The sequence below is a fragment of the Platalea leucorodia genome (assembly GCF_965183815.1).
Source record: "Platalea leucorodia genome assembly, chromosome: 1".
Classification (NCBI taxonomy): Eukaryota; Metazoa; Chordata; class Aves; order Pelecaniformes; family Threskiornithidae; genus Platalea; species Platalea leucorodia.
The window spans coordinates 123,814,797-123,840,571 of record NC_138823.1 but is presented as its reverse complement, the minus strand read 5'-3'; the positions used below and the strand labels follow the sequence as shown (position 1 = coordinate 123,840,571).

The 25,775-nt window shown below is 41.0% G+C and overlaps 1 protein-coding gene across 4 annotated transcripts in view; it reads left to right on the top strand.

Annotated features, from left to right (window-relative positions):
* Positions 1-25,775, top strand: part of RBMS3 (RNA binding motif single stranded interacting protein 3) — a gene marked incomplete at both ends in the record, with an annotated part of 445,352 nt that overhangs the window by 382,087 nt on the left and 37,490 nt on the right. For 3 of the 4 annotated variants that reach the window (XM_082306038.1, XM_082306037.1, XM_082306036.1), the window contains one exon: positions 3,346-3,396. The exons of the other annotated variant lie outside the window; for it this stretch is intronic. In XM_082306038.1, the coding sequence (XP_082162164.1) occupies positions 3,346-3,396 (51 nt within the window). The remainder of the gene's footprint in view (positions 1-3,345; positions 3,397-25,775) is intronic. 4 annotated transcript variants of the gene reach the window in all.

Here is a 25,775-nt window from a genome sequence, read left to right as displayed (position 1 = left end):
TGAACCATTGCAACGATTCATGGTTTGATGCATTTGCATGGTTTGATGCATTTGTACCAAAACCATTGATTTTTTTTTTTTTTTTACCCCATATCATTCTCCGTGGATAATTTGCAGTGTAAGCCCAAAGGCATTTACCCTGACATAGAGGAGGAATTGCAAGGGTGCAAGAGTGGGAGCAATGAACAGCAGCAAGCTGTGGCAGCTCTAATGTATTCTAATTAGTGGGGATTCACAACAGAAAATTTTGTAGTAGAGGTGTGTTTGCATGTGTGTGCGCTGGTTTTGGATCTAAAGATGTTTCACTGAACTTGCTTTTCAACAAAAAATCTACTTTGATAAACTTCAACAAGTGTTGAGGCACACAATTATACAATTAATTCTCACCACTTGCTTCATGAACAAAATCACAGGGCATCTGGAGAATGGGGACCTTGTAGTTTTCTCCTGGTCATCCCTGCTCATGCTCAGTCTGAGATGCCACATGCCCGTCTCTGTGAGCTCGGGGATAGCTAGTGAGTTGCCAAGCTATATTTTTATGTACTTCCTGTGTGTTGTGGTGCCCAGACTGATGCAAAAGGAAACTGGGATACACAGTGCTTGGGGTTGAGTCTGAGTTATGATAGCATGTGGGCCATTCACACTTAGCACAAGAGGGAGTTACGGCTCAGAGATGCCACCACAAATGCGCAAGAACGCTGTAATGCATCTAATTGTTAGTAAAATTGGTATATCCATGGAATCTGTTACATGTCAGTCATAAGGCAGAACAACAAAGAAAGACTTCAGAAAGCATTTAGAGTTCTGGTGGAACGGACCCCACGATGCTCAAGGTAAGAGCTGATCCTGGGGGGCAGGGACATCTTAAGCCAGCTTTGCCATGGTAGATTTCAATTAGAATAAGCTTCAAAAACTCTGAATTAGATCTGCAGGTCTTACTGAAAGTGGAATAAATCATTCTGAGATCTCTGAAAATGTTATGCCTTTGAAAGTTCATACAGGTACTTTTGAAAATAAACTTTGAACATTTTATGTTAGTGGCCAGTGGAAGCAAGGTCAGGCGACATGGGACGACTACAGAGATACTGTTCACCACTGTAGGGATGAAATTCACATGACCAAAGCTCAATTAGAGCTGAAGCTGGCCAGTAATGTGAGGGACAATAAAAAGGGCTTTTTAAAATATGTTAATAGCAAAAGGCAGGCCAGAAATAACATTGGCCCGTTACTTGATGAGCATGGTCACCTCACAAACAGGGACATAGACAAAGCAGAGACATTTAATGCTTTCTTCGCCTCGGTCTTCAACACCAATGGTGGGCGCTGGGACCCCCAGAGGGCTGGAAAGCCATGACTGTGAGAATGATAAACTCCCAACCAACCCCGAACTTGTGCAGGATTTGCTGCTTCAGCTGGATCCCTGTAAGTCAATGGGGCCCAATGGGGTTCATCCAAGGGCACTTAAAGAGCTGGTTGATGTCATAGCGAGACCTCTTGCAATGATTTTTCAAAGCTCTTGGGAATCTGGGGAGGTCCCAGTTGACTGGAAGCTGGCAAACATTGTCCCAGTCTTCAAGAAGGGCAACAGGGATGACCCTGGTAACTACAGGCCTGTCAGTCTCACCTCTGTGCCTGGCAAAATTGTGGAGAAGATTATTCTGGGAGTTACTGAAAAACACCTCAAAGACAACGCAGTCATTGGTCCCAGCCAGCACAGGTTCACGAGGGGAAATTCCTGCTTGACAAACTTGATTTCTTTCTATGACAAGGTTAACCTGCCTAGCTGACCAAGGGAAGCCAGTCAATGTAACCTTTTTGGATTTCAGTAAAGCTTTTGATACTGTCTCTCACAGTATCCTCGTGGACAAAATGTCCAGCATACAGCTGGATAAACACATAATGCAATGGGTGAGCAATTGGCTGACGGGTCGGGCTCAAAGGGTTATAGTAAATGGGGTTACATGGGGCTGGCAACCAGTCACTAGCGGGGTTCCGCAGGGACCCATCTTAGGTCCAGTGCTCTTCAATATCATCATAAATGACTTGGAGGCAGGACTTGGAGGATTACTATCTAAGTTTGCTGATGACACCAGATGGGGAGGAGCTGTTGACACTCTCAAGGGCAGAGAGGCCCTGCAGAGAGATCTGGACAAGTTAGAGAGCTGGGCAATCACCAACTGTATGAAGTTTAACAAGGGCAAGTGCCGGATTTTGCACCTGGGACATGGCAACCCTGGGTGTGCATACAGACTGGGGAATGAGAGGCTGGAGAGCAGCCCCGCAGAGAGGGATCTGGGGGTTCTGCTCGACTGCAAGTTGAACATGAGCCAACAGTGTGCCCTGGCAGCCAGGAGGGCCAACCGTGTCCTGGGGTGCATCAAGCACTGTATTGCTAGCCGGGCGAGGGAGGTGGCTGTCCCGCTCTACTCTGCACTGGTGCGGCCTCATCTTGAGTGCTGTGTGCAGTTTTGGGTGCCACAGTACAAAAAGGACATGAAGCTACTAGAGAGTGTCCAGAGGAGAGCCACGAAGATGGTGAAGGGTTTAGAGGAGAAGCCGTATGAGGAGCGGCTGAAGTCACTTGGTCTGTTCAGCCTGGAGAAGAGGAGAGTGAGGGGAGACCTCATCTCGGTCTACAGCTTCCTCACAAGGGGAAGAGGAGGGGCAGGTGCTGATCTCTTCTCCCTGGCGACCAATGATAGGACCCAAGGGAACAGCAGGAGGATACGCCAGGGGAGGTTTAGGTTGGACATTAGGAAAAGGTTCTTCACCCAGAGGGTGGTGGAGCGCTGGAACAGGCTCCCCGGGGAGGCAGTCACGGCGCCAAGCCTGACAATATTCAAGAAGCATTTGGACAACGCCCTCAGACATATGGTGTGGATTTTGGGGTTGTCCTATGCAGGGAGAGGAGTTGGACTTGATGATCCTTGTGGGTCCCTTCCAACTCAGGACATTCTATGATTCTATGATTCTATGTCTCCTGCACTGTCGCTTGGATGACATGTTTATGATTATATTGATGGATGAAAGCAGACAATACAAATGAAAAAATAGGACAACATGGAATATTGAAGACTCCTTTATGAGATAAAACAGTGTGGATCAGAGAAGTGGTGCAATCGCTCAGACTTCTGACTTTGGTAGAAAACATTATCAAATGAAATCTGAAAGCTTTTTCCTTTGTCAATAACTTTATGAAGCACAAATGAATTTTGCGTTGAGTTACGTGACTTAAGTCTTTTGCCAAAATTAGCTCTGTAGCTGTAATAGAAAGAATATTTTCAAGTGAATCTTTGAGTTCTGTTTTAAACTTTTCTGTGCTAATTAAAAGTATTTGATATGCAGGTCCAGAGTACTTCATGGATGCCTCATCCGCCATATGTTATGCAACCAACAGTAAGTGGATACTTGCTTATATCCAGCTAAAAGTGCTTACACTGTAGCCTCGCTCTGCTTGCCAGCCACATTCAGGTCCTAGGTCATGTAAAGCAGCCAGCTGCTCCCTTTGACAAGAGCCCTCTGCTAAAAAGATTCTGCTTCTTTAAGGAGCACCATTTGATTTAGTGAAAAAGGGAGGATGGGTGATATGTTATCTAATTGCATTGATTATAAGAGAATAACAAGCTCAGAAGTGTTGCTTCTGAAGCTTTGCTTCAGGGACTGCAAGATAACTGCATTCCTGCATACTTTGAATTGCCAGGATCAACACGTTACCCCTCCCTTGTATGCTTATCCATCAAAAAAGTCCTTTGTAGTTGTATATACTTTAAAGGATCCTCAATATCTCAGTAATGCATTTCAAGTACTGGAAAAGGGTAAAGCACAGCTGTCTTACAGAGTCTTTGCCAAATCCAAATCTGCTTTATGATTTGACCAGTCAACTCTTTTTTTTCCCCAAGTAGATTGTCATCTTTCATCAATTTATAACTACTACTTAAAGCTGCATTACATTCCTACCAACATTCATTAGAAGCAGCACAGATGATTTTTTGCTTACCTCACAGAAGAGTTTTGATGCACTTTGCCTAAATATTAGCAGTATACCAGAAGGAAACAACATGCTGAATCCCACTATGTACAGATTGCTTTAGTTTCATTTCCTATCTTTGATGAGTTTCTCAGGTATGGATCCACTTAACGGTGTCATTAATCAAAATTCAAATGTGTACTTCACATAAGCATCAATACATTGATTTATATGAGGAGGGTAAAATTAAAATGAAGGTGTATAGTTTAGGATTGTTTGTTATTCACATTTGTGTTCAAATATTTTGACTTCATAATAGAGTAACCTCTGGTGAGAGTTAGCTATACAACAACATGGATATAATTAGACTACATACCCATTTAGTAGCACAAGACTCTCACTCCAATTTGAAACCCCCTTCCACATCCCTCAACTCTTTAGAGACAAGTTCTACCAACTCTTTAGAGACAAGTTCTTCAGTTTTTTCTCACCAGGCAATGACCGTAGTGTGGGATGAACTGTCTCCTGGAAGCCCAGTTCCCACCACTGTGGTGCTGTGCCTCTGTCCAGACCCTGGTGGAAGTTTCCATCTCAATGGAGTAAAGCTGCTGCTGCGTTCCTTGTAGGGAGACAAGCTGTATCGAACAAACTCACAGTTAAAATCAGTCCTGTATTCTGACATTTGGATTTAATTGCAGACCACAAGAAATCTTAGATGTGTGTATATGATGAGTTATCAGACTCGGGGAAGCCAAAGGATCTCTGATCCTTGCAGAAAGACTCCCTTTCTAAAACGAGAACCTAAGCACTTCACCAATCCCAGTTTTTGATCCCAGTTTTTGTGTATATGTATGTTTGAGCTTTATTTGACAACGTTCAGCAAAGCATTTTTCTGCAATGCTGGAAGCGGTGAGTATTTTGGTGTGGTAATTGGATGTATTTACCCCTTGGTAAAGGTCTGTGAAGAGAAAAATAACTGTTATAGTGAGTGGCAGCCTCAATATGCTGAGTTAAATTTGTGTTAGTTGCCAGCCAGAGAGTTGTGTCAATGAAAGGATGTGTGCCTGTATGAGGAAAAGCAGAGGGACAGTGGATAAGTGGTGTAACGTTTCAGTTCCAGTGTTGTTGCCATTGCGGGTTACCTCCATGTGCTGTCTGTAGCAATTCCAGTCTCTTCACTGAAAGATTTTTCCCATGTGTTTCCCAACATTATGTTCTTAAATAAATGGACATGAGGCATTTAGTACTGAAGACACATAAAAGCGAAAAGGCAGAACTACCATTCCCTGGGTTTCATTCAGAGATGAATTCTTTATTAGAAATGTCTGAAAAGTTGTCGGAGAATTACTACACAGAGGACTCATGAGGCATCGGAATTAATGGCCTGTTTTGAAAGAAAATAAAGAGTCTGTGTCCATTGTAAGTTTGCTGTAGTTTCATGCCTAACTATAGACTCTATTCTAGGCACCTCCATAGCTTAAAAAAAGTGAAGACAAGATTATGATAAAGTTGGCAGAATTTAAGCCGTGAGTTTTGGTAACCCTGTGAACTGATGAAACTGGGAACTTTCTAATTTGGTTAGCTTTCTGTTTCTCCTTGTAACTTAGTTTGCCATGTTATTATGTAAATTGCCACCACTTTAGCTCATAATATTTTATGAGATGATTGATTGCGGAGTATGATGTCCCACTGGAAACCAGTGCAGATAAATATTGCATTCCCCTTGCCCTAGGAAAGAGAACATTTTGTTAAGCCTCTATTATTCTTTGTGAGTAGAGAAGAACTCTTACAGAAAGCACAGTTTGAATTGCTCAAATGCTGGTGGTTAATTCTTTGTTTTGATTATAAGTATCCACTAAATCATGTTACTGGATGATTAGCTTTTCATTTCCGACAGAAAATCCTACTTGTTATTTATATATAATTTAACACCACGTAGTGTCCTTCATGACAAAAAACCAGGCAGGACCGAGCTGTAGAGGAGACAAAGGAGGTTTTTCATTCAGCGTGCTGCGCACAGACAGGACAGCTTCCGCCCAGGCTGGCAAGCTTAACGACAGGAGGGAAGAGCTGTGCCGCACGGTGCTACCACCCTGCGTCTGCCTGCCTCTGCTCTGCCTGCCCATCTTGTATCCTTTGCCACCTGCCTGCCCACTCAGTTAAATACCATGCTCTTTCTTCAGTGATAATCCCCTGCAGTAGGTTGGCCTGCTGGAGATGTTGCTCCTTTATTTCCCTTTATATATCGATTTCAGACACATTTTCCTGAAGTGTGCATGTGTGCATTCTGTATCCATTTACTTGGTGGATTAAAAAAAAAACCACTATAGTCAGAGATTGTATCTCCAATTTCTTCCGTAGCTCTTTAACTACAACCGGATAGATCTCTGACCCTAACAGATAGCAGTAACATATGTATTAACTGGAAAATATTTGCGTATATTGCTTTCCATTCCCCAGCCTCATTTGTTTTCTTACTTTTGTGATCTCCTTAAAAGCAGATAACAACCAAAATGACATTCTGTGAGAAAAAACAGTCAGCAATTTTTTTTCCTAATGGGAGAAAGTCAGATGGGCAGTCAAGGACTCTGCAGGTATATCATAATTTACTCATGATTTTCCCTGTAACTTTTAACCTTCATATCGTAGGTTGATGCCAATGAGCAACTGCAAATACAGTTTTAAAAAGGGGTTTTATTTTTTTGTTATCAGTGTGTTTTGCTAACCTTATACTAAGAGCCATGGAAAACTAATATCAAATAGGTTGAGGTAGCATTGGTATTTCAGAATAAATAGTATTAAAAATATTCTTCTGTTGGCATAGTAGGGTCACATGTGAAAACCCCCCACATCTTTGTGCTTGCACAACCTTCAGGGTTTTGGGAAACAGGATTCCCGAATCATGTGAACATGATGAAAAATTTACCTTGAGGCTCATGTGTGACTCAGACACTTTTGAAAAATGTACCCTTTCTAAATGGAGCCTTCACCACTTTTTGACCATATTGACTGCACTGTGTCCGAGTAAGAATGCCTCAGATTTGCCAGTTTTGTTGCTTTGCCACGTGCCCTGGTCCCTATCACTAGCTGTAGTGGGAGACAAGCTTCAGAAGAGTTAAGGCGGTGTGGGGTTGGACTCATATAGGCATAACATTTAATGCACTGACGGCAGTTTGGGCTCCGTTTAGTTAACTATAGCTTTCAAAGTACAGTGCTCACTCATCCCTACTTGAAACAAGTCTTGTATTTCATTACTGCCTCAGGATAAGGGTAGATGGATAGCGATGACAGAATCAAAACATAAATGGGATAAGAGTTATTCTGGGGGTTTATAACATTTGCCGTATTAGTGTGTTTTTCCTGTAGTCCCCGAAGGCTGTCTGACGGTTCAGGAAAAACTGAAAAATATGTTGTTTAAAGTCAATTCACATATAGATAATCTTCATTTTTATTAACGATGACATTTGTGTAAAACTTTTTTGATTCCAATCTTTACTGCAAATAATACATGTACTCTTCCTCTCTAAAGGCAAATTTTTTTAGTGAACCAACAGAAATGCTCTGCCCTAATGCTGTATGTGCACACTGGTTTTACACTTGCCCTCTTTTATTTGCAAGTAAAACTGTGTGACCATAAGTAATCGCTGTGTGTGCACAGATAGATGTTCTTGTCAGTCTGGAATAGTGTCTGCATAATAGCCGCAGAAGAAATATGCCAGTGGCAGCATGAAGGGTGCAAGCAGAGCAGCATATGGAAAAACCTACTATTGATAATGATAAAGTGCGTTTGGGAGAACTTCTCTTCTGGACATTTCTCAAGCCCTTACAGCACTTTTAGAAAGGTCAATGTCTTAACAAACGCCCTTATTATTTTTTTCTGTCTTCCTTTCTCTGGCCCATGGCTGAATGTAATCTGTCTGTCTTTAAGAGCAACAACAAAAACGTTTCTTATTTCCTAAGCAGTGTAAAACCCCTACTTTGGTGAGAAGCGAGGCTGAGTAAGGACTCCAGATTCTTGCCTTTTGATTGTTGCGCATGAATGTAGCATAAAAAGTACAAACTGTCCAACTGAAATATATCAGTTTTCATTTTCTCACTAGCGACTCTGTTGTTTTGGATAATACCCAAAATACCACAGCAGTTTCAGTGTTTTGATTCCTGTGCTCTGGAACAAAGAAGTTCCTTGTGCTGTGTTCAGTGTCCCTCCCCCGAGACAGCTTTCTCTACCTCCTGGTTGTTGCTCTACCTTTTTAGCAAGTAGAGCCGGGAGTCCATCTTGTATTTGCCTGTTTGAGTGTAAGGGAACAAAGTATGTCCTCTACAGACAGTTGAGTCCTGCCTCCAAGGTGAAATGTGAGAGTTCGGCTAGCTGGTATGAAAAGTAAACAGGAAATAATCCTTAGAAATTGGAATCTCCAGCTAGTCTTTTAACTTTTAGCTGTGTATTTTTAAGAGATCCTTTGAACATGAACTTACTTGAACTTTTAAGGCTAAAGAGTTTAGAGGTTGAAATAACTAACCAAATACCAATGCCAAAGTTCTGCTGAACAATTTTAATTCCAGTGTTTCCCGAGGCAGAAAATCAAGGACTGCCAATTCTATAACTCTGATAATCAAGACAGTAATTGGCAATGTTCCTTTGGGACAGGCAGGCTCACATGAGGTCATTTCTGCCTGCCTCTCACCCAGCACCCGCCATATATAGATGTTGTCTCAGTGCTACTAAATGGGTAATTTCAGACTCAGCTGAGCGTGCGCTTACTGACCCTCTTTAGTGCCAGGTGCTGTTGTGTTGAGGAGAGTACCCAGGTCAGAAAAGCAGTGCCCAGGCTCAAACAACTCACGCCTCTAAAAGGAAATAGGTGTAAACAATTCACCCCAGTTACATCTCGTACGCAAGTGTAGGGCTTTGTACATTTTGATTATACAGCTCTTCTGGAATCATATCAAAGTATTGCTGCAGTCATTTCTTCTGCTGTTGTAGAAATTAATATGAATTAATGTGAATGGCAGAAAAAGATATATCGAATTTAGATTTACAGCCCCTTTTGACACTCTGCTGGAGCCCCCTAGTGAAACTGGACATTTTTTGTGATGGCAGCAAGACGCACCACATATGGATCTACTTAGAAAACATGGAAGGGAGAACCACAAGTGTTTCCAGTAGACAAGCCCTTGCATTTGAGGAACTTGTATTTGCTGTTTTATCCTCAAAAGGCTTAAGAGTTCTAGTGAAATTTTCTCTTATTTCAAATACTCTACAGATAGTGTGAATACTAAATGGATAAACCTTCAGTATAAAATTTTTTTTTAAAGAAGACATTTACATTAGTGGAAAAAACATATATATATTTCAAACAAATCTATAAACATAAATGGAAAAGATATTTGGAAAAGAAGGCAGCTGACACTAAATTTGAAAGGTACCCCAGAGATCTTGAAGCCAGGAAATTCTGGTTGAGGTTATGGAATATTGATTTCTTTTTAACAGAAAAGATGCAACCTTAACCATCAGCCTTCATTGTCAAGAAAAATCTTAACACAACAGCTGTTAAAAGCAGTAATTTTTATCAAAGGGAGCTATTTTTTTAAAAGATAGTTATTAATCAATAGACATTAGAGTACCTTCTGTGGAAGAATGTAGTGCATTTTAAAAAAAATCAATCTCTAATTTTGTACAAAGCCTGCAGTCTGTTTTAACTTTTCCAACTTCATGTACATTAACTAAGACTGAAAATCACTAATACTTTATTTATTTCATATAATATATGTAATGTCTCTGGTTGCATGTAGATTTGCATTTATGACAAGTTTTAAATTTACACCAAATCAAAAACCTGAACAGAAACTGTAAGGTCCATATATCATGTTTGCCATTTTGAGCAAAAATGCCTCATTTGTTTAGCACTGGTCAACTTAGTTATTGTCCAGGTGGTAGATTAATAAGTAGGCAGAATGTGATAGGATCAGGAGAGAGTGATGGACTGTGTAAGCACATGGTATTAATTATAGGCCAAGAGTTAGATTAATGAGTGTGCAGAAAGTAATGGGCTCAGCAGAGTGAGTGAATTACCTAATTCAAGGTAAGCATGTGATAGACATTTGTCAGATGATTTCTCGGTTTAGCTCACCATCAAATATTTTGCCATATGTATTGCATTATGGTTACGCATGCATATGTGTGCTGTGAACTAGAGAGGCATGTGATACATGTATATTACAGCCCTCTCAAATTTATCGTCCATCGTGGACCACCTTTTATTTTTTGCCTGGTAATGTCCATTGTCTTGCAGTTGATGCTAATATTATCCGACCTCTGCAGTGAGAGCTCTGCTACACTGGCTTAAGCAAATCAGACGATACGTATGTAGTAAGCAGGACACAAGCCCACTTGCAACAGAGATGGGCATATAGTGCAATTGCCGAACGTGCAAGTTCTGTGAGGGTGGGAAGGAAAGGCAACAATTTTCATCTGCCACAGGCAGCAAAAAGCTCTGAATAAGCTCTGTGCTCTGGGAGCAGAGTTGGTGACAAGTCTGGGAATGATCTACCGTGGGTGCCTGCTGCACACAGTGGTGGGTCCCTTTCCTGTGATGGAGGTGTGGTTCTTGTTTCCGTAGTGCAGTTAAGGCTAGAGGATGTCGCTGCAAGACAGTTCTCCAGCAGAAAGAGACCTGGATCTCCTTTCGGTTTCCCAAACCCCATCCCGGCACCACAGAAAATCAGCGTTTCCATTACAGATGAGGCACTGGGCAGCTTTGGAGAAGGGAGCAGCCCTGTGAACCCAGAAGAGCATTATTGTGGAACAGTTGTGTTATACAACTAGAGTAATGCCGGGGCAGCACTGTAACTATGACAGCTCCAAAATACGATTTATAAGGACTGGCACAACCTTTCAACATTTTAAATGTGAATTCCTGCTAGTGAAGGATCAAGTCAAGTTTTAGGCTATTGACAAGATGTCCTTTTATATACAACTGAGTAGGAAGGGGGTTATGTAAGAATCAAGGTGTAAACTGCAAAGTTAATTATTATATTATTATTTTTTAAAATACAGTATTCATATGGGGTTTTGTCCCAGAGGATTCAACTGTTATGAGAAGCAAATTTCAAATGGAAATCATGCATACTTGTTCAGCTATAAATGTAATGTATAGCTGTGTGTATATATATATATTGCAATATATAATGTATATATTCATCTTTGCTGGAGCTCCTTTTTGACCTGAGCCTGCCTTTCCTCACACTGGTTTCAAAGGATGCACATAGGCTTAGAGCACTTAGTGACAGATATTTTTTCTTCTGCCACTGATCTGTTGTGTGACCTTGGAGGAAACCTCTTTCTTGGAGAAAACAGCCTCACTTTCTCATTTGTGTTTTTGTTAATCCCATCAATTTAGATTATAAAACTGTCATACCACTAAATAGCTTTTACTAGATGTTTGTTGAAAAGTCTGGTGGAACAAGGGCCTATCTTGACTGATGCCTCTAAACGCAGCCTCCCAATGATACTATTAACATTTAGGGGTTTCCTGTTAAATATTAAAATAAGCCTGTCCTAGCTACAAAGGGAAATACTGGTTCTGATTTTTACCAGTATAAATCAAGAGTTAACTTCGCTTAAGAAAACTGAATTGCATAGGTGTGAAACAGTGAGAAGGAGAAGAGAATCACTCCTGCAACAAAAAGCTGATGAAGGAGACTCTGGCACCTTCCTAATCCTTAGCACAAAAGCACTTCCATAAATTACCATTATGTTATGCAAGTGTATTCAAGGACCAATTTACATAAGTAGGGGAAACTAGCTAATCTATATATTACTTATGGTTACATCATGATTTATGTAGTGCAGGAGTTGCGTAAAAATTATAGTAATGTACTCCAAGGACTTACTGACCAGTTTATAAGACTCAGGATTCCTGCTGTATCCAGGAACCATGCTATATAATCCCTTCCAAAACCTGATTAAATAGTTTGATTTTTTGCCTCTTGATAATCCTATCAGGAGGCTTGTTTCAGAGCACCTTTGCTCTGGGGCTTAGCACTGCATTTTTAATTTCCAACCTAAAGGTGCTCCTATTCATTTTACATCCATCTGTTCTTGGTCAAACATTCTCCCCTACCTTCAGTAACTCTTCTCCCTTCTGGATGTTCACCGCATTAATTTATAGATAAAAATCTTACCTGCATCTTCATTTTCTAGGCTAACTATGTCAACATCACTATACATGTGCAGTATCTTAGGGATTATGTACCTCTGGCTGCAATGAAGACCCTTCTTTGGATCTGTTCCACTTTGAATTCATTTTTCTGGGACAGCTGATGCTCACGGTATTCCAGCCTTTTGTACAATAGCATTAATACTTCCTTCTCTTCGCTGGGTGTACTTTGCTGCATTGTAAAATAACATCTTTTTTCCCTTGTGCACATGACCTTAGTAATGCAGTCATCCTGTAATTCACTGATATACCTAGGTTTTCTCCTTCTTCCAGGTTTCCAGCAAATGCTCCTGTGTTATAAAGGAAACCACATATTAGCCTAATTGTCTTCATGAATTTGCACCTTGCTCTGTTTAATCCTCTCCTTCCTGTATGGTAGCTCAATCTGCCACTTTATTGACTGTGCCTCACAACTTTGTAATTTCCCCAAATGTTATTATTTAAGGGCATTATTAAAAATATTGCATGAGAACAATCCTTATGGAGATTTTAGTGACCCTCCCACTGAAGCAGTATAGCTTATCTTTTAGCACAACCTGTTGTCATTTCCTCTTTAGTTAATTCTTTATCATCCCCAAAGTTTAGTAATTTCTGGTGTAGCGCTGCCTGAAATACTTTATTGACCTTCAGAGAGCTTCGATCTGCTGCATGTCCTTTGTCTAGAAAATAGAATATTTTATTTTAAAAAATGAGGTTAGGTAGTTCTATCCTTGGTTTATCTATGTTCTGTCTTCATTAATATTCTTTAGTCCTGGCCACTGGACCTGTGCTTATGTGTACCAGCTCTTCCATTGCTCTGCAGTAGAGATGATCCAGTCCTGGTTCCTCCTTTCACTTGCACCCTCACCTTGAGTTCAGTGACTTCTCTAGGTTTTTCATCTCCTTTGACTGTATTCATTCCTCTGCCCAAACTCTCATTCTCAGAAAGCTGCCTCTGCTATCTGGTAGCTCATGTGGGAAATTGAAGCAGCGTCCTTATCCTGTTGGGCTACTTCTGAAGTACCTTTAATGCGTACCCCATCCTCACTGCATGGGGAGCCTAGCTCTGGGTTCTGTCCCTGTTTTTCATTTATCTATGTGAAAAACTTTTTGTTAGGTGTTTGAATATCGTTTGCAAACTCTCAGATAGACTTTTAGCAAATCTTACTTATGGCCTCTAGATGTAGCTTTTTTTGGTCTTGTTTTTTTTTCCCTTCTGTTTTCATTCCTGATGTACTTATTGAGGTGTCTGACTAAGTGGCTGACTAATTAACACCTCCTCGACTGTAACTGATGAAACATCTTAATAACATAATTATTTTTAAATTATTTTTGCAGAGACAGTGCTAACAGTTTTTTTATATCAACCTATAAATGTACACTGTGATTTGACATCCTGGAAGTTAGAAACGTCCAAGATATCATAAGTAATAGCTTATTATTGAATATAGTCAGGTCTAACAGTATTTGCCCTTCATTTTTTACTCTATTAGATAAAATGCTTTCTTTTCAGTTCAAATTTCTTTATAAAAAATGTAATATTGACCTAAGCTTTGCAGTACAGAGGCAAATCTAGACCAAATCATGAGTATCTTTCCTAAACTGATTTCAGTCCCACTGGAGTGGAGTGATTGCTTAATTACAGTTTTCAGGTTGTAGCCTTGTGGCCTTGTTTTCCTCTCAAACTGGGGCAAATTAGGAATAAATTCATTCTAAGTCCATGCATTCAACAGTGTGTGCTAAAAAGCTTCTTGTTACAAATCAGTGGTATTTGCAACATTGTTGAGAGCATGGTTTCAACCTCTTTCTTACATGATTGCAAAAACAAATAGTGAAATATAATAGTGTAAACACTGAACATTCTTGGACTGTTTCATAGTGGATTGATGAAGAATGAGTTGTGTAACACAGTAACAGATCAACAGAGTCTGAAGAATTTTGAAGGAGTGCCGAGTTGTTATTTAGTGAAACCACTGAATGGTTATTTTTTGGACTACCTGCCAAAGAGAGATGCACTTCCAGCAGGGTAGGTTTTCTTATCAAATGGGCTATTGTTAAAAGGAAGGTGGAAATTAGGAGTTGAAATTTCACTTCTTCTAACCATGATTTAAATGCAATTTGTTATTTCTTATTACTGACTACAGCCGTGAGCGTACCTAGTTAAAGGATGTCTGCTGGACAGCCTTCCCACTCCATGCCTTTTAAATAAGTTACCTGGGAGGTTTTGTAACATCACTGCAGGCCTTGTTGCCCAGGAGAGCCCCTGTCTTAACATCCATCCAAAATCCCAGGTGTAGCCCTTCACCACTGTGCTTTTCAGAGCGAGCAATCGAGTGGAAGTTACCTTTTTCTCTACACGCCCCAAACCACACACATCCCAAAGCAGGAAGACGATTGGGTTCCTCATTATCAGATGTCTGCTTCTGCCTCCTAAAAAGCTGTATAACTCACAGACAAAAAACATGTGCAGAGTCCTCATCCAGGGCTCAGTCCAGGATAACTTCAATGATTTCTTCAGCTCCAAGCTGAGGGTCACGGGATTGACACCCTGCTACTGATCTCTGTGGTGGGACAAGAGGGCTGCATATGATTCACACAGCAAACAGCCTGCTTTCAAACAGCCTTTGTACTTTTCCAGTACAGTAATCTGTAAATCATTATGCACCCCCTCTTTGCCCAATCCACACAGGATGTGTGTCTGTGTCAGCTCCCAGCTTGATAGCCTTCCTCTTTAGCACAATCAATAAAAAACTCCTGCTTGCAGCTTTGGAAATTACTAGTCTATCGCCTGCCTCTAGCCAAGAGGGTGGGCGTCACGTTCACAGATGTCCTGCATCTGACGGAGTTGAGGCTAGAGGCATATTTTCCATTGGCAGGTAGGGGGAGAGACCTGCCATTGTAAAGCTGGTCCATCCACACTGCCGCAACTGCTCCTGGCTAACCCCGGGTTCCAGTGGGCCAGGAGCATCAGCAGTGTTTCAGGAAAAGCGTGGTTGTATGCACTCCACCACTGACATTTCTTCCTGCTGGCAGGCCATGTCATTTCTGTGGAAAGGAGAGGATTGCTCTAGGTGTACTTATTTTAAATGAGGATGAAGCGTTTGATGCAATGAATGTTTCCTGGTGCTTGTCACAGGTCTTACTTCAGGGAGAGGAGGGGGTGGACACTTGTCAGGAGCAGTTTGAGTGTTTCTGGTAGACAGGCAGATGCAGTGCCCTTTCTCCTTGATTCGTGTCTGTGGAAGTAGCAAAGCTGTATTAGCTCCCTCGCTAACTCCCGCTCCAAGTTCAGCAAGCAAAGCCACTCATCATGACAGCTAAAGCTGTGACAGGCCACGTCTTCCCCCAGGAACAGTGCAGGAATAACAAGAATTTGAAGGAAAAGACCTGTGCAATTCCCCTGGTTTCATGCTGCCTTCTACAGACAGTAACACCCAGTTCACATCTTCAACCTCTACTTGATATCTGATTTTATAACATTTCAGCCTAAATCTTCACAGGTGTTAAACACCTTGGGCATGTTGGTTTTAACAGAAGGTGATTATAGAGCCAATTTTAGGCAGTTGCTTACGGCAGGGTGATGAGGGACGAAATGGTCTTGGAAAGGTAGTCTTGGTACTGTTGCTGCTGCTAAGAGAGAGTTCGGGCTCAGTGCTCAAATTTGGACTCACAACAGCAAACCTACCTTCAATCCATGCCAGTGTTCATGGTAAAGGCAGGTGTGACTCTCCTGGTGTAGCTCCCAGGACCTCCATTCTAGTTTTGCTCTTTCCTTTGTTTTGCCTTCACTTTCCAAGGTAGCAAAGCCAGAGCATTTATCCTTGGGTGACAAAGCTCAGTTTTGGCTATAACACTGAGAAACCTTTTGCTGGGACTGCATAGGTGATGTGCACATCTTTGAATTCTGGGCTTTGCACTTCAGTGGATAGTAACCACAGATACTTCCATGGGGATAATACAAATAGATCAATATATGTAACTGCCACCCATTCAGAAAAAAAATATTGGATGTGTTTGTGCTATAAGCTGGGTGAGCTCATTGTAAAGATTTTGGAATAGAGCTTGAGGAGTTTCGAGTACCATAATCTTAAGAGAGCTTCCTTGCATGGGGACTGGATGTTCAGGTGTGTTCATTTGTCATTCTTCTAGGAGTTTTACATGCCATTTAAATCTGTCTTCCAGATAAAAATTAGTGATGCAGGTCATGGCTTTGAGAGTGTGGGCTATGGTGATTAGCCATGATCTGTTTGTGATGATATCTGCTTGCTTCCCCAATATGCAATGTATTTGAATCCCCTTTCAGCCTCTTTTCATCATTTTGTTCAACAGACAAGTAAAGGAGTAAGCAGGAGCATGCCGTGAGTGCTGTTGTGTCAAGTGAAGTATGAGACTGTGCCTTGCTCTTTCCTTTCATCTTCTTGGCCAAGCTGGGGCAATATGTAGCCGGGTATTATGCCATATTTATTCTTCTTCTCACAGAAGAGAAGGCTATGTTAACTCTTTTGTGCTGGTAAAATTCTTGTGGATAAATACAAGTGACGGAACTCTTTGAAGTTAATAATTCCAATATCCAGTATAAGTCGTAGGCGCGTCGCAGGCATTGCTTTTGTATGTTCTATGTGCTAAAGGACAATAGTTTCGCTCAAATGTGGTGGTTTCCCTCTGAGAAGTATTTTCTCTGTTTCAAAGAACCCTATCTATCATTATGACATGCTTCAAAGTGGAAGCCCAAGCCAAGCAAGCCAAGCAACAGCAGAATCAGCAGAAGATAAGAATGTGTGGCAGACAGACTTAAAATCCCAAAAGAGTCTTCTGTCAGGCACCCATTTTTACCCTAGATATCACCAGTTAATTAGTTGCTGTGAAGTCAGTGCATACTAATGTGAAATTGTTCAGCTTTGCTTTGAGTGACTCCCTTTTGCTGACCTCCGACTTGGGAACTGCAGTAAATGTCATGAGCCGCAGTGAGCTGTTCAGGCCTTCTGCGGTGATGTGCGTAGACCTTGAAGCAGCTGACCCATAGGTGTACCCAAATGGCAAGTTTATAGCAAATACGCCTGGTCAGAAGTGAGAAGATGAATCATCATCTCTAAAATATAGGACAGTTGCCAGCAAGTTTTAAAATTTTCTCTGCAGAGTTAAAGGACTCGGAATGCAACTTCCTAAAAGTGATGAATCAGTTCTGATGATTGATACAAGGCTCTAATTTTCCTGAAGGTTTTCAAAGGCTTCTGAAACGTTTCTGAAATATTCCAATAATTGGTGTTGTACAATATTAAAAATCCTGCCAAGCTGTCTAATTAAATACAGCCATAGTTGCTTCTCAAAACCAAAATTAACTACTTGGTTTGACATATTGTGAGCCCTCTTACACAGGTGGATAATTCAAGCTCCACAAGGAGTTTTGGTCACCTAGTTTCTCAGTTCAGTGGATCTGCAATTGAATCATTTCCTCTTAATGGGTGACTTGACTAAGTGGTTTGAAAGTAATTAGCAAACCCAGTGGATCTGATATTGAAGTGTATGACCAGCATCTTATCAGGAACTTCTTATTTCCTGTGGGAAACTGCAGTCGACTTCTCAACAAATTCAGAAAGCAACTTGTTGCTTCTTCTAAGGAAGCTAATCAAGGAATGGTTGCACCATCCCAGGCATGTTTTGACTTGTGATGAAGTGATCCCAGCTGATTTTAAAGGCATTTTCAGAAAGTCTATTCTTTATTAGTATTGGATGTTTTATTTGGTCACTTTTAAGAAAGCAGTAATTGACTTCTTACAGACGCAGACTATTTTTTATCCACTAATACGTTTTAATCTTGGTGCACAGCTATTAATGCGATATGCTTCCACTCTAGAGCAGTTCAGATTGATTTTGTTTCTACTTCAGAAATACATTACAGTAGACCCACAGTATATAAAAGCGTTCAGTGTGTTGAGATGAACTAGCCTTATGGTATTTGCAGCTTCTAATGGGAGCTCAGTACATTTAGAGAAGAAGTGGTGATTGATTGCCTGGTGCTTGGGCTAATTGATACGGCACTGAGTTAGTCAGAAGCTCTCAGCTCCATCAAAATCACACATGACATTGCTCCAGTGCCTCTTAATATTGACTGGGTTGTTCATATGATAAAAGCAGCATGTTTTGGAGGAGACTTCCAGACCTGAGTGAATCTTCCTTCGGCATCAGTTACATTCTTTCCAGAAAGGCTTCCTGCCTGGAGTAGCATTACTCCTCCGCTGGAAATTTTTTAAAAGGATGTTCTCAGGTCTGTTTATTTTTTATGGGCTTGGATGCGGTCACTGAGATCCTGTGAGATCAGAAGAATGGAATGAAAGTGGCCACAGATGACACTTGAGCTATTTCCACAGCTGGATGCACACCAGCCAGAGTAGGCGGTCCTCTGCAGATGAATTAGTTCGTTGAAGTACATGATACAAAACATCTGTTACAATGAGAACAAACAAAAACAATGTGCCTTTGAAGACTGCGATTTGTTGGGAGCTGCTTGCAAGGGTGCTGAATGAGGCAGTTGTCAGCAAGGAAGCATTTTCAGGCTTGCCCTTGTGTGAACTAAAGCAAAACTACACAGTAAAAATACCTAAATTCAATCAAGCAAAAGTCTTGCTTTTCCCAAATTTTCTTACTCTGATTCCTGATACGTCAATGGGGAGGGAGAGAGCCCTTCTGTACCAAATGTTTTTTATACCCTAAACCACTTTTAATACAATGGTATAATTCCAGCTAAGTGGCTGTAAAAACTTCGAAGCTGCGCTGGTACAGTAACTGTTATTCTGTCAGTCGTTCCCCGCTCTGCTTTATTACCAGCTGTCTTGAAGTGCAATAGACGTTTTTCATTGTCACTGCCACCTGATGACAAATAAAACCTTCAAAATGGTTTTGCTCTGAGGAGTAGCTCACAGCTCCTAGCCAGAAGTAGACCTTTCATGCTGCCTTAATGAGCAGAAGTGATCCAAACGTTCCCACCCTGTTTTACTCTTATGAGGCAGTTACTTTTGGCTGCCTTTGATTTTTTTCTCGCAGCTGAGCTGATGAGGAAGGAGGAATACTAGATGTTTCTGGAGTAAACAAACACACTGTATGTATAAATGCTGAAGACAAATCAATCAAAGCCAGGTGTTTATTGGTTATTACAGGGCAGTATTGTTCTTGTAGACAGTTGAAAGAAAATGCAATACTCCTAACACAGTATTTTAGCCATGGCAAGGATTAGTTAGATGCGGGTATATACCAAAGCACCAGTTCCTCTCTTTTTTTTTTCCTAAAGTGAGCATACTAACCAGCACACAGATTTGATAGATGAGAACCGTATCCTGTATGCATAACAGGAAAAGGCTGCACTCCCAAAGCATGCTCCCAAAGAGGGTTGGTGCCCAGTCTCTGTGTGTACATAAGGTAAACAACAGTAAAAAATAAGTAAATAGAAGTTAATCCTTTAGATCAAGAAAGTAGCAGGGTTATGTGATTCTGGACCTGGAGATCCTTCTGTTCTTTCCCTGCTGATGGCCCGCTGTGTCTGCACAAGGCAGCTACATTTTTTTTTAAAGGCTCAACAACTGAAACAGGGGCTCCCATGGGTCTCTGGGTGACAGATGGGCCACTGGGAGAGGGCATCTTTCCTGGCTTTGTATCTGTGATCCAGTGGTGGGTGTCAGGAGAGGTGAGAAGCTGCTGAGGAAGCAAAGTTAAACAAGATTCTTGTTTAGTTCAATTGATTCTAGTTTATGCTTTCCTGATGAGCAGGGTGTCTGATTGTATACATAGTCATAGTTTATTATAGCTGTACAAGACAATTATGTTTGTCTTACTTTTATTTCCTAATACTCTTTGATCTCATACACATCAAAGATGTAAAATTTTAGTCTTGTTGGTAATTAGCTAGAAAGCAAATATGTTGCCTGTCAGTACAGAGGATACAAAGCATAAGAAATTGTCCCGGGGGAGTCTAGATTCTAGTCTAATTTTTTTTCCCCCTCATCAGATTTTTATTTCCCTTCCATCAGTTGCCTCAGCCATTAAATAAATGTACTGGAAGTAAACTTTGCCATTGTGAAATTCATTCAGCTTTTTAAACCACCTAGTCACTCAGTATGGATCCTCAATTGAGGAAAAGCAGTTTGGTACATCAAACAAAAATGTACATCAATGTTTCCCAAACTTGCAACAACCCCTTGTGGTCTGTATTGACAGAGGTTTCATGCTTGTTTGCAGTTCATTTTAAGCAGACCAGGGCTAATGCTGTGCACAGTTCTGATTGGATTCACCCATTATAGTCCAAAGGCTTTGATTCCTAACTTGTGATTAGTGCTCTGGTCAAGAACAGCAAATGAGTATATGCTAAATTATTTGGCTCTGCAGTTGCTCTTCAAAGCTATCTTTCTGGAAGGAGAAAAAGCACAGGGATTATTTTACAATTTCTGTAGCGAATCTCTACATCAGTGCTTTATGCCTACAGCTGGTGGATTTATATGTTGCAATTTATTCTGGGGATTGACCCCTCCCCCCACTTTTGTTCATGAATTGCAAAGAGATCATTATCTTCATAAATTTGTTTACTGTCCAAAACTTTCGTATGAATAATTTATGGCAACATTTCAGCCTAAGGATTGTTTTCAGTGCGCATAACAAGTATTTATTAGATGGTTTCGTACTGGAAGTTGTTATTAGACTTGCTACCTTCCTGTTCCCAGGTTGGTTGTCCTTATATTTATTAATTACTTCAGCTTCTAGACAAGATGACTGTCTTGCTATAAAATAAGATTTCGTTTCTTGATTAAACAAGTCTGCAGGCAGCCATAGGCTGCCTGTATGGCAAGTACTGCAGAAAATAAAAATAACACAAAATTTGCAATTGGGTTGTTGAAAAAAAAAATCACTGAATTATGGCCTGAATCTGAAAACAAGAACAAAATCATCTCTGCTTGGGATAATTAATTAATGACAATCTGCTGTGGTATAAAAATCTTTTGGATACCTGCATAGTAATGTACAGTTTGGCATCTGTCTCTGAGGATTAAAGCGATGTGAAATCCTGGTAGCATTCAAGTCGGTGACAGAACCCTAATTGATTTCAGTGGGGCCAGGATTTCAGGCCAAATTTTTCAAATTCACTAAACTAAGATCTGTATGTTACTGTGATTGTTGGATTATGGAGGTTTTAACCGTTGAAATTGCAAACAGCTTCTGCTAAAAATTTGTCATCATCTAGTTACGATTTTATGCTTCAAGCTTATGCATTTCTGCATTACTTCCCTGCATTTATAATCATTTGCAGTGACACAGGGCTGAAACACCACAAAACAGGGTCTTTCATGATACTGCAGCTCCTCGATAGTAGAAACAGTACCAGAAAATACCACAAGAAATACTACCAGAAAACCATTTCATGTAATTTTCAGTCCCACAAATGGATTTTCTGTGTGCCTGGAAAAGCCACTGCAGAACAGAAATATGGCTGCCAAGAGGTTTGTCTCTACTGGAGTTTATCAGAACATCTGCTCTTAGTTATGTTGTATCTTTTGATGTCAAAGACAAAACAAGGGTTTGTTTGGTTTTTGGAGGAAGGGGGTTCACATGGAATGGAGATTCACAAGCATGCAGTGCACAGAGTCCAGCCCTCGAGTCCCCGTCACTCTGGAATTAATTAGAGCGCTCTTTTTTCTGTCCACACAGCTCTCAAGAAAAGATGGGAGTATTACCCATTTGCCTATCATCTCGTTCCTATTTATCTTCCTTTGGATGTTTCTTGTTTCCTTTTCCTCTGAGGCTACCCTTTGCATCTGGCTAGGACTGACAAAGACTATTACATACATAGTACTCTGTGAATAATAAAGTTTGGCTTTGTGGGCAGAATCAAATAATAACTCTAAAACTTGTCTTGAAGTGAAAATGTGCAGAGGGAGAGAGTAGTGACATGGAAAAAGTTGTGAAAATGTTATTTTGACTCCACTCCAGGAGAGAACTTAGGGAGTGGGGAGAGGGTGAGAAGAAGAACAAAGACAAAGTATCTATAATCTCTCTGTTTTCATTTCTGGGTTATTGAACTAATTTTAAGCTTTTTTTTTTTCCTTCAAATTTAGATAAATTCTGAAATGACATGTCATTTTGAAATATGGCGGAAACATTGCATTTTGACAGCTCCAATTTTTTCATTCTTTTGGTCACAATTATGTGCCAAGTGTGACCTGAATTCACAGGATGTTTTATTCTCCCTCAAAGTGTTTTTTCCATATGATTTACTGTTCATTTCAGCAATATGTGTATATCGTCCAGCTGGCCTTTTTTTCTCTAGCTTATACTATGATTTATTCCTCCAAAGCATAGAGATCTTCTTACCTTCATGTAAAAGACGTCTCCCTGAACTCAGGGCAGACTCAGCTGCCCAATCTGCGCTTCCCAGAAGGCTGATCGTCCACGTTGGCTCAAAGACTCACTCTGGTACATTTACCACAGTACTGGGCCACCTTTGACTTCAACGTAAAATTCTGCAAATCAGACTGTGTGTGGAGCACACAAAGTCATAAAGGAGTAAAGAACGTCATCATATGTCAGGATCTGACTGCTGTGCATTCCCATGGGCTTGTTGACAGTGACTGGTAAGAAATGGTGGTGCACCAAAAAGCTATAATAAATCAAAGCTTTTTTTAGAGATTACTGCAGCATGTATGGATAAATGTGAACCAGAGAGACTTAACTAATTTACTCCAATAAATCCATTCACATTAGAAAACTGAAGCAGCAAACTTGGACTTCATTTGCCGATGTTTCTTTGGCTACTTTTTTGGCTACTCTGGTTTATGACAAAAGGCTGCACTCAAGCAGGCAGCCTGATTCTGAGAAATGCAGAACTCTCTGCATTCATCTGCTTATGCAGAAAATGACTACTGTTTTGGGGTAGGTTGAAATGGATTATAATTTGATGCAAATAGCAAGAGGTTGCCATCTATCAGTGTAGAAAGAGGTCATAATGAAGTATTTGGTCATTCTAGGCATTACTGTAACTGGGGAGCTGAAAAGGTACTTTGTCATCTGCTTTCTGCCTTCATTTATCCAGTATCACCAGAATTCCTCTGAAACTGGTAGGGCGATGGGATGGATGTGGTCCATTCACTAATGTGGAAAATGGACTCTTTCAGGATCAGTCTTCAGTGGTTAAGAACTTTCTGATAAAATAGAGTGCCCTGAAAAGACACAGTAGTGGGAGGCTGCTGATGAACACTCTCCATAGACTGGGCAGCGTGCGGGGCAGTGACCATGCAAGCCTCTCCCCTCTGTGCCATCAGTGCTCTTCACCTTGGAGCTAACCTGCAGGGATGCAGCTGTAGGGAGGCATCCCCCCACCTTTCGCAATCCTTGGGAAGGCTGTTGGACATCACCAGTTGCAGTAATGTATTTTTGTGTTGGAGAGTTTCTCTGTGGGTAGCTGATGCTTGGACATAACTGAACAGCTGTAGCTTGATAATGACTTTCAGTCCCAGCAATGACCGAACCTGGTGACCCAGCATTGAGACTCCCTATTCTATTACCAGTCCTCTGAGCCACTCTGTTCCCACCATGTACTTTCAACATATTTAACATGTTACAGCTGTGCTCACTGCTATACAATAGTTAAGAGGGCTGCCAGCATTTCCAGTATGAACTCATATTTTAAGGATAATAACTCAGCTGTAAAAATGTGCTTCAGGCTGAAACTTTATAAGGAAGATCTCAGCCCAAGAGTGACTTTATCTGGACAAAAAAAAGGGAAAATATATCAATTTAGTCATTCTTAATCAGTACAGATATGTTAAAAAGAAAGTAAGTAATCCTTGCCGGATCAGTTATTTACTTTTTCTTCTTTTTAGCTTAATAATAGCCAAGATCTACACCTTTTTGAACTTTTCATGTCTACTTTTTAGACTAGCTGGACCACTTGCACAATGAAGTTTTACTCACAAGGGTCAGTTTTAAAGTACTTTTCCTCAATATTTTCATCTTCTTTTAAAAGACAATAAAGTGTGGAGCAAAGTAGATGATGATTTACTGATGTAAATGTGGTTACCTTTGAAATATATGCTCTGTGTGCTTACTGCCATCGTCTTTACTAGCTTCTTGTGGTCTCATGCATCAGGGACAGAATTTTTAGGTAAGGACATTTCTGCAGCTGCAGTTTCTCCAGATTGTGCCTATATTATCAGTTGTTCAAAACAACGGAAAACTGCACAGATGTCACTGAGGGCATCATCCAAGGATGGTGGAGTTGTCCAGATGCAGCAAAAGCCACATGTTGGTGGCAGTTGGCTTGTACAGAGTCGAGTCCAAGCAGCAATTGGTCTGGTTAGAGTCAGAAAAAACATAGTTAAAATTTGTACGGGCACGCTTGAAAATCTGTGCCTCAGTCTTGATTTTGCGGTCTGTCACCAAGCTGGCACTGCTGGGTAGCTTTAACCAGTCAAGGGGTAAATGCCAATACAGAACGGAGTGGATTTCACCCATAGCCTCCCCTGAGGGGTTACAAGTCCAGAAAATGAAATGCGATTTGGGATCTGGGGCAGGGCATTTAGGCCGTGAAAACTTGTGGTTTTAAATGAGAGGAAGGGCAGGGCTGGAATAGTTCTCTGTCCATTACTGTGTGAGAAAGGGCTTTGTTTAACATAACAGATTACAAATCTAACAGAACATGACAGAGAGACAGATTTCTGTGTTTGTCCTCTCTAATAAGGAGACATTTTGGATTTCAAGATCAGAATGAACCACTGTGATCTGGAACTGAATTGATACATAACATGAACTGTGGCTTAGTACAGGATTTCCCCCGTCTATCAACTTCAAGTCTAAAATCTATTGTTGAACGGAAGCATATCTTTAGAAAAACATCATTACCCACTCAGGGTTTCATTTCTAGCATCTTCTGCTATCTGTCTTTCCTAACAGGTAGGATAAGAGGGATTCCTGAGAAGATTATGTGAATATTACTGTCCCTCATCAGCCTTCCAGAACTTTTAAATTTGGAAAACGGGATGAGGAGGGAAAGGACATCATTTTCTCACCCTACATACCTTTAATCTTCCCTTGTACAGGAGCTGCACAAAAAGGAGTTTAGACATAGGCAGCAGATGACAGTGCTCCACAGGGTGCTCTTATGGAGGATGGACGTTGGGTTTGTAGCTGAATTCAAGAGTGATGCAGCAACATCAGCCTCAGCCTGTCAAGGTGGCTCTCTCCCCGCCCCATGCAGCTGGATACCTGGATTACGTGGCAGCCTCTGCATCAGCATGCTTCTGAGAGTGCAGCTCAGATTTGGGCCTAGCCTAGGAGTTAGCTCTGATGCTCAAGAGTTACCTTTGGCTTGACATTGCAAGGACCATGATGCAGTCCATGAGCAACTGTGTGAAGCATTCTCACTTCTATTGACCGTCACTAGTAAATTCTGGCTTGCAAGAGCCTATCTGATCTTGGAGTTGCAGGGAGACATCCTGGTATCTACCCATGCCTTGACCATTCTTCCTGTTGTCCTCTGAAGGATTAGGGATCTCACAGAGGAGGACCCTGCTGTCTGCCACCCTGGCACCTCAATATGTCTCTTTGGTGCTTCATTCAGTGGTACCACCTCA